General features: G+C 40.7%; 1 protein-coding gene across 1 annotated transcript; it reads right to left on the bottom strand.

The window, feature by feature from the left end:
* Positions 1-8,508: 8,508 nt before the first annotated feature.
* LOC134326814 (zinc finger protein 135-like) lies at positions 8,509-9,936 on the bottom strand (the record flags this gene model as incomplete). The annotated part of the gene is made up of 1 exon (XM_063008970.1): positions 8,509-9,936. A coding segment is annotated over one exon (1,113 nt), but the record flags the coding sequence as incomplete, so codon positions are not given.
* Positions 9,937-10,221: the final 285 nt, after the last annotated feature.

Raw genomic sequence — 10,221 nt, 5'->3', positions numbered from 1 at the left:
GAATATATAATATAAGTCAGGGGTTTGTAGGACTGATGGAAGTTGATATAGCAGAGCTGTTGTTATTTTAAGTATGGCAGAGTAAATAATAAATAGTGGATTGGTGATTTGTATTGGGAAAAAGGTGATTTAGAAAATTTGAAGGCTCTCTAGCATGCGGCGATGATGAAGTAGAATAAGTGTAGAAAATGTTAGATGTAATGTGTATGCACCTTCTGCTCTGATCAGTTTGAACTGTTTGAAGGGGAATTTTATATAGCAGGAAGGGTTAATGCAGTATGAGAGACAAGTAATGAAGTATATGTTTGTTTCCATAGGGCCATTGTCGGTCGCTGTGAAGTAATTGTTTGTTTCCAGGGGATCACTGTCGATTGCCTTGAAGTATATGTTTGTTTCCATAGGGCCATTGTCGGTCGCGGTGAAGTGATTGTTTGTTTCCAGGGGATCTCTGTCGATTGCCCTGAAGTATATGTTTGTTTCCATAGGGCCATTGTCGGTCGCGGTGAAGTATATGTTTGTTTCCATAGGGCCATTGTCGGTCGCGGTGAAGTAATTGTTTGTTTCCAGGGGATCACTGTCGATTGCCTTGAAGTATATGTTTGTTTCCATAGGACCACTGTCGGTCGCGGTGAAGTAATTGTTTGTTTCCAGGGGATCACTGTCGATTGCCCTGAACTATGTGTTTGTTTCCATAGGGCCATTGTCGGTCGCGGTGAAGTAATTGTTTGTTTCCAGGGGATCACTGTCGATTGCCCTGAACTATATGTTTGTTTCCATAGGGCCATTGTCGGTCGCAATGAAGTAATTGTTTGTTTCCAGTAGACACTGTTGTTGTACTGAGGTTTACGTTCTTTTGTCTGAGTTGTGTTTGGACAACCGAGTGAGTTGTGCCAGTGAATGTTAAAAGAATACTCGTATTCTTCGACTAGGCAGGAATCTTCTGTTCTAGGGTGTATCAGTTTATCTTTGTCTTAATACGTGTTACAGATTTTGCTCGAAAGGTTGTTTAAAGCGGTCTAAAATGTCTAATTTAACACATAGGGAATTTATCCATGTCTCACCCACTAACTCAGGAACCAACTCCAACCAACATCAAAGCTTATAAAGACAATTACACCTGTTTCAGGAGCAACAAACCAGAACCGATAAACAGGGGACATTTTTCAGAAGGGATGTGTGTATGAATGGGTGTCTGTCCCTAAAACACTGAATGAACTGCCAAAGGCAGCTCACTTGCGGCCCTGACGCTAACCTTCCTTACTCGCCGGCGCCACATTGGTGTCAGAAGTGGGATCGTGGTGTTTGGGTGGCTCTGATGGTTTGGTGAGCCAATATGCCCGGTCTGTCCGAGTGCGCTAGCCCAGGTGGCTGCAGGGGCAGGGTGCCCGGTCCAGCAGTGGGTGGAAGAGCGACTCGGCAGTGTAATGGGGTGCGGTCCGGACATGGAGCCACCCAGTGGATGCTGGTGAGTGGGTCACCGGGACGGTTGACCATTAGGGAGGGGACAGTGTAGCGTCGCCACTGGGTCTGGCACGGGCTTTACCCAGAAAGCCTTGCGGCAGTGGTGTCTAAGCTCACCGTGGCAGTGTATCCCGTTGTTGGGAGTGGGGTGGCTGCGGTGAGGGCTGGGTAAGTAGCTTATATGTTTGTCTGTTGTATGATTGTATGTGTGTATGAATGGGTTAAGTGGCTAGAAGGGATGTTTGGGCCATGGAAGGAAGTTATTACGAGTTTAGTGATGTCAGTATGAGAGTGTGGGATTGGCAATTTTAGTGGTATGTTGAGAATTCTCTTGTAGATAATTAGAAATAATTACTGATAAATGTTAAGGTGTGGTTCCTCTTTCACTGACAAAGGTATGGTGGGCATGCCTTGACTCCTGGTGAGTCCAAAGGATCCGGTGTGGTTAGAGTCCATGCCAGTTTGGTTAGAGTCCAAACTCAAAGCCTGGTACCAGGTCAGTTGGTCCGAGTCCAACTGTGAAAGCCTGAACGGGTTCAGGTCGGTTGGTTAAAGTCCAACCGTTTGTGTGGTAAGTTATTTTCTGGTCCGTGTCGAGCAGTCGGCCCTGAAAACCAATATAGCAATTGCTTTGTGGAATAATCAGTGGAATTGATTAAGTTTCCTATTGCATGGTTAGCAATTGGTTAGTAAAGTCAGTGAGGCTAGAACTGGTCAGGGAAACTACTTACCGGGGTCTTGGTGAGGTCAGTATGTGTAGGATTGATAATTTTAGTGATATGTTGTTGTTGTGGTATCCCGTGCATCAGGGTATTAATAGAAAAATTTGTGATAGAAGTAGTGTGTAGAGGAAGCAGAGGGGGGCAGGATCCACCAGTTATCCAGATGGTGTTGGCTGATTTGTCGAGATATCAGGTAGATGATGATGAGGAGGATACCCTTGAAGGTGGGCCGGAAGACCCACTTCGAGCAGTATAAGTGCTACTAACTCTGCTTAATTAAAGGTAAAACCGACCAGACAAGATGAGGAGAGAGGACCAGCACTACTAATCACACACCGTGATGAAGGAAGGAGACTTGGAAGGACTGGCAGAGGCAGACACTGAGGGGACTGGAAGACCCACTCCAAGGGACAGAAGTGGCACTAACTGGACCTGCCTACAGGGAACTAAACACAGCAGAAAGCCCGACAAAACCGACTATGTGGAAGAAGAGTCCAGCGGAATCAACGGAGCGGAACAAGACGAGGGGGGAGAATTTAGTTAGACTAGGAGAAAAAAAAACATAAACATATAGTTCGCAGACACATAGACCATCTTTGAAAACACTAGTTAAGTGCAACACACATAGTTTAGCTACAAAACGCAAGGGGTTAGTTCAGGATTGTTTACAATGTATATATGTTTGGTACTCTGCTATTTTTAGGAAATGTTTGTGCTGCTGTGGAAACAGGTAAGACCGACAGGGGAGAATCCATAAGACATTAGGAGTCATGCAGAGACACAGGAGCTATGGGCCCCTTCTGAATATCTGCAGCTCTGTCTGGTGGAGGACAACCTGAACGGACTTCCTGTAGAAGCCACGCACCCATTGTTTTTATTTTATTTTTCTCGTGTTTGATTTCCTATTTTTTAAATTACTTTATTTTGATTTCCTGTTTTTATTATTTTTTGTTTGTTTGTTTGTTTCAGGGTTAGGAGCTGTTGCGATAGGTACGGTTCCTTTAGTTTAACTGGTAGCCTTTTTATTTTTAGAAACGTTTTATTGTATAAAATTCAGCCCAGTGGCCATGTAGTCAGAAGGGGTTAAATTGGGGGGTTGCTGACAGCTATCCTTATCTCCTGGGATCTAGAAACACCTAACCTATAGTTAAAAGTTATTGTGAAAGCATTAAGATGCTTTCAAGGGGGGATTTGTTAGGTTTTTCGGAACATAAAAACGTACATTTAATATGGGAAGTTTTACATCCAGGCCATGTGGTCTTTTGTCCAACATGTCGCCGGCTAGGCTCTCTCCCTGACTCTTACAGAGGGGGGGGGGAGGCAGAGCCCGGGGCTTGTTAGCACACTTCATTGGCTCCACCAGCAGTAAAAGAGGAGGAGCCTAGACTAGTTTAAAAAAGGACGGCGGGCTCAGAGGAACCCTCTTTCTTACGTGGTGTGTCTAGACTGCAGGAGTAAGGAGCGCCGGCCGGCTTAGCTCTGATATATATTCACAGATTATTTTTACACTTAATAAAGTGTTTTAAAGAGTACTTTCTGGACTTCCCGACTGCTTTCTTCAGGACCTTTTTGAACCAAAAGATTCATCCTAACAGTAGTCAATTTACTTTACAAAATGGCTCTTCGAAATTTTCTTTTGAATTGCAAAAGAGTATTTGCGGACTGCACAAGACTGGCCAGTTCCAGCCATGCTCCGGCAGATGTGGATCTGATAATAACAAGGTAAAGTGCTAATTATGATTTTTGTTGTCTGTTATGATGTCTGTTTTCTTTGTTGTTTATATGTACTTTTTTGCATTTATCCACAAAATGAAATGAAGTTGGATTCTACAGTATGTCAAAATAAAACCGGGCCTTTTGATTTTGTAGATAAAACTGTCCATGGCTTATTATTATTATTATTATTATTATTATTATTATTATCATTATCAATATTGAACTTTGACCCCAGACAAGGTCCGTGTTCATATAGAATTTTTATTTTATTAAAATTGTATATTCAATACCAGATTCTGTCTTTGCCCCCAAGCACAATGCAAGCAAAGGCTATTTTTTAAGATGATCTCTGAACCAATCACAAAATTTTACTTTACCCCATACATCAATTTAAGCCAGTATCAATAGCTTTACTGTCATCATTCATACACAAATCAAACCCTGAATATATTTCTGCCTTCAAAAACATGACTATCTACATGCCCACTTAATTTTACTGCCCCCCAAGCAAAGCAGTCCAGAACCGGGGCTGTTCAATATTGTCATTTTCAAATCTACATTAATGCAAATGTTATTGGTTCAAAAACAGCCACAATTAAGTAAAATTTTTCGACGGAGCTCCATGGTGACTTAGTGCTATTTTTATAACATGCCCTGCGGGCGACACACATGGTCCATGCGGGCGACCAGGTGCCCCCGGGCACCGTCTTGGCTACCCCTGGCCTATGGTGTGTATTAAACACTGCAGGTTTGTCTGAGAATGAATGAATGAATGTTGACCGTAAAGTGCAAAGATTTAAATATGTATTGTTTTTGGATTAAAATTTATGGATTTATTTAGATTTAATGCATTGAAATGCTCAAACACGTGACCAAATAAACCAACTAAAATCTATATTAATGCCAGAATCTGAAATCTTTTTTTTTTTTTTTTTTATAGTGTAATGAGTTTTACTGGAAAAAGAGTCCAGCTGCAACTGAAACAAGAAGAGCTCCAGCAGTGTGAGGACAACACCAGATGCCATAAGAAGTCTAAATTGGAAGTTTTGTTCAAACTTGGAACTAACTGAAGTGCAGTTCAAGAGACCTCAACACAACATTTCTGTTTTATGTACGTGGACAAAATTGTTGGTACCCTTATGTTAAAGAAAGAAAAATCCACAATGCTCACTGAATTAATTATATATTACCACCATCATTCTATTACTACTATGAATATATCAGTACACCTGATTATAACAGCAGACTTACAGGTGCATCTCAATAAATTAGAATATCATCAAAAAGTTAATTTATTTCAGTAATTTGAAAAAAAAAAAAAAAAAACTCATTATATAGATTTATTACAAACAGAGTGATCTATTTCAAGTTTTTATTTCTTTTAATGTTGATGATTATGGCTTACAGAATATGCACTCAATACTTGGTCGGGGCTTCTTTTGCATGAATTACTGCTTCAGTGCAGTGTGGCATGGAAGCAATCAGCCTGTGGCACTGCTGACGTTGCCCAGGTTGCTTTGAGAGCGGCCCTCAGCTCGTCTGCATTGTTTGATCTGGTGTCTCATCTTCCTCTTGACAATACTCTATAGATTCTCTATGGGGTTTAGGTCAGGTGAGTTTGCTGGCCAATTAAGCATAGTGATACTGTGGTTATTAAACCAGGTATTGGTACTTTTGGCAGTGTGGTCAGGTGCCAAGTCCTGTTTGAAAATGTAATCTGCATCTCCATAAAGCTTGTCAGCAGAGGGAAGCATGAAGTGCTCTAAAATGTCCTGGTAGATGGCTGCGCTGACTTTGGACTTGATATAACACAGTGGACCAACACCAGCAGATGACCTGGCTCCCCAAACCATCACTGATGTGGAAACTTCACACTAGACCTCAAGCAGCTTGGACTGTGTACCTCTCCACTCTTCCTCCAGACTCTGGGACCTTGATTTCCAAATGAAATGCAAAATTCCTTCTGAAAACTTTCATCTGAAAACAAGACAGTTGTAGCCCATGTCCTGGATACGTCTGTGTGTGGTAGCTCTTTAAGCACTGACTCCAGCAGAGGTCCACTCCTTGTGAATCTCCTCCATATTTTTTAATGGCCTTTTCTTGACAATCCTTTCAAGGCTGTGGTTATCCCTGTTGCTTGTGTACCTTTTTTCTACCACACTTTTTCCTTCCACTCATTTTTCCATTAAAATGCTTGGATACAGCAGGAGGTTGTCAGTGACTGCCTTCTGGACATCTGTCAAGTCAGCGGTCTTCCCCATGATTGTGTAGCCTACTGAACTAGACTAAGGGACAATTTTAAAGGCTTAGGAAACTTTTGCAGGTATTTTGTGTTGATTATTCTACTTTTCTGAGATAATGAAGGGTTTACATTGACTGTAAGCCATAATCATCAACATTAAAAGAAATAAACGCTTGAAATAGATCACTCTGTTTGTAATGCATCTAAAAAATATGAGTCAACTTTTTGAATTGAATTACTGAAATAAATTAACTTTTTGATAATATTCTAATTGATTGAGATGCACCTGTATGTGATGATACAGGGACCTTTTGTCAATTATTTGTAGGTAGTTTGACCAGAGTAGGTCCCCCCTCATAAGCCTCGGTTCCTCCCAAGGTTTCTTCTTCAGCTCTGAGGGAGATTTTCTTTGCCACTGTTGCCCCTGGCCTCGCTCACCTGGGGGTTTTACATTTCATATTCAAACTTTTGTCTTTACTGGATTTCTGTGAAGCTACTTTTTTTTTTTTATATTTTCCTCAATAAATAAACTCCCATTTTGTGAGATTTTGACCATGGCAATGTCAGAACCAGATATTTTGCATGCTTCTTTTGACTATGCTACAGGAAGAAACTTCATATCTAAATTATCATTGCTGCTTGTTATTGACTGAAATAACAATTAAAGATCTGGACCATTTTCAAAGTGTTTACAGATTTATTAACATTACTTTTAATATATGTGTGTATATTGATTTTATTTTTGTTTTATATTTTAAACTGTATCTTTTAAAAACAAATTAATTGCTTGTTCAAAGTAATAACCTAATGGTGTTTAATACTATAAATGTATATTTACATAATACTACATTTATCATCATAATAAAACTAAAGAAAATAATCCTACAGAATATCAAGAAATAAAGCAGCAGGTTAATAAACAAAGAATCACCTTCACTGTGCAACTTAATTCAATTTGTAAGTAAATATCTCCATCTACTGGCAAAATGCCAAGACGTTGTACAATTACGTCTGTACGGGTAAAAAAAAAACCTCTGGAAACATAAAAATATGCCGTCTGTACACGTAAAAAAAGTACCTCTGCAGACGCAAAAATAAGCCGTCTGTACACGTAAAAGAAATACGTCTCAATACATCACACGTACATATTTTACGTCTGGACACGTAATAATATTTTTTACGTGTACAGGCGTTAGAACTAAGACGATTTTGGCCCCAAATGCATGCCATATATAAGAAGCAGCTTGTTTAAAGCGTCTCTCGCTTACGGCCACACCACCCTGAGAACGGATGGGAGACCGTCTGGGAATACCAGGTGCTGGAAGCTTTTATCCACACACACCCACCTTCACTCCAAACCTCCTGTTACACACTGACCCAGCGGCTTTTTCTTCATCAAAGCTACACAATGAGACAAAGATCAGCTCATACTTTCATTCTTACTACAGTAAAACACGTTCAACTGACTTTTAAAGTGAAGTTCAAAATGTTGTACAGACATCGTCGCCATCTAGTTGTGCTAGAAATATATTACAGCTTGTTGCGTGGGTACAGATTTGTGACTTTATTATTATTTCATTTGTATAATATATTGTGGCGTTTCCTACGGTGTGGATTAGGAAGGTTGCAAGTGACGTCACTCCCATGAGCACTTGCAGATGTAAATAGCGTATAAAAAGGGTTGTAACTGTTTAGTTAGGTTTTGTATTGTAATAATGTTGTGTTAGTTCTGTTATACATGTTTTAAGCTGTCATTATGTGTGTCTGGATCTGATAAATGTGCTTGTGTGTTAATTACCGTCTATGTGTAGTCGTAATGTTTTGGGGTTGTCAGCTGTTCGGAATGTCTCCAGAGATACAGCTTTTTAGCTGAATGTCTGTTTAAGTTGATCTCATAAGAGCAATAAAGAGGGATTTGATTTAAATGGATCCGTTTCAGTGGTCTGCATCTTCTACCATGCCACAATATAAACATTAGAAAGTGTTTATGGCTCTTCTGTCCCAAGAGTTTTTGTAAACCTGCAATGGCGACTGTTTTTGGTAGGCAGGAAAGAAAAGGCAGAATGCAATGAATTGTGCAGTTTGACCATTGTGCTGAGCTGTTACAAAAACCCAACTGTGAGGTTCTTTTTTACCATGGGTCTAAGCTAAAGTTTTTAACAGGGACAAAAATGACAGTTTGTGTAGCAGGGCTGGACACGCCTCCCTATTGAAGTGGAAGGTAAACCCACACTCCTGCAAGTATGGAAAACATTCATATAAATGAACAAAACACAGATCTCAAATAACATGAACCTGAAGGTATGAACTTACATTGTAGAAAAGAAAAACAAGCCAGTAGCAGCAGTGTGCACATTAAACCATTTACAGAAGGGTCATTAAGTTTGGCTAATTGAAATAATGGCATGTTTGGAGTTGAACAGCAGCAGCTGGAGTTGAACAGCAGACTGTTGTCCTTTAGACGTTCTTCCAAGCAGTTCCTCTAATGTCATGTTTAGTTCTCCAACATGCTTCTCTAACTCTGTTCTTTCTTTCTTAGACCTTTTACAATCTGATCATCTGAGTTTGATTCCTGTGCATTACAGTGTTTACAGAGTCCAGATACAATTTCTCTCCAGTGTGAATGCGCTGGTGTAATTTGAGATGACAATGTTGATTAAAACTCTGAGATCCAGACTGAGATCACTGATACAGTTTCTCTCCAGTGTGAATGTGCTGGTTGGTGTAGAGATTACTCTGTATATTAAAACTCTTTCCACACTGTGAGCGCTGATATGGTTTCTCTCCAGTGTGAATGCGCTGGTGTTTTTTTAGATTACTCTGTGTAATAAAACTCTTCCCACACTGTGAGCACTGATACGGTTTCTCTCCAGTGTGAATGCGCTGGTGTACTTTGAGATTACTGTGTTGATTAAAACTCTTTCCACACTGTGAGCACCGATATGGTTTCTCTCCACTGTGAATGCGCTGGTGATTTTTGAGATTAATCTGTGTAATAAAACTCTTCCCACAATGTGAGCACTGATAGGGTTTCTCTCCAGTGTGAATGCGCTGGTGTTTTTTGAGAGAGTCCTGTCTGTTAAAACTCTTCTCACACTTTGAGCACTGATACGGTTTCTCTCCAGTGTGAATGCGCTGGTGTTTTTTGAGATGACTCTGTTGATAAAAACTTTTTCCACACTGTGAGCACTGATATGGTTTCTCTCCTCTGTGAATGCGCTGGTGTGTTTTGAGATTACTCTGTGTATTAAAACTCGTCCCACACTGTGAGCACTGATACGGTTTCTCTCCAGTGTGAATGCGCTGGTGTTTTTTGAGATGACTCTGTCGATTAAAACTTTTTCCACACTGTGAACACTGATACGGTTTCTCTCCTCTGTGAATGTGCTGGTGTGTTTTGAGATAACTCTGTGTATTAAAACTCTTTCCACACTGTGAGCACTGATACGGTTTCTCTCCCGTGTGAATGCGCTGGTGTATTTTAAGAGCACCCAGACACCTAAAGCTCTTCCCACACTGTGAGCACTGATATGGTTTCACTCCAGTGTGAATGTGCTGGTGTGTTTTGAGAGCACTCTGTTGATTAAAACTCTTCCCACACTGTAAGCAGGAATAAGGTTTCTCTCCTGTGTGAATGCGTTGGTGTATTTTGAAAGCACTCTGAAACTTGAAGCTCTTCCCACACTGTGAGCACTGATACAATTTCTCTCCAGTGTGAATGCGCTGGTGTATTTTGAGAGCACCCCGGGTACTGAAGCTTTTCCCACATTGTGAGCATTGATACGGTTTTTCTCCAGTGTGAATGCGCTGGTGTATTTTGAGAAAACTCGGGAACCTGAAGCTCTTCCCACACTGTGAGCAGACGTTTCCTTCTTCCTGTGTGGGACTGAGAGAGGTGTTAATGCTGACAGTACCAGAGGACGTTTTCTGATTACTGGAGCTTCTGGTGGGCGTCAGATCCTCATCAGTCTTAATCTTCACCAGAGTCTCATATTTATCATGGTTGCAGCTCTTGATGTGATTGTGGAGCTGATTTTGGGTTGTAGAGGAACGTGGACACGAGGAGCAGCAGAAATCCTT

Source organism: Trichomycterus rosablanca, chromosome 14 (assembly GCF_030014385.1).
Source record: "Trichomycterus rosablanca isolate fTriRos1 chromosome 14, fTriRos1.hap1, whole genome shotgun sequence".
NCBI lineage: Eukaryota > Metazoa > Chordata > Actinopteri > Siluriformes > Trichomycteridae > Trichomycterus > Trichomycterus rosablanca.
Note: the sequence above shows the minus strand (reverse complement) of the source record. Positions and strands in the feature narration are given on the sequence as shown.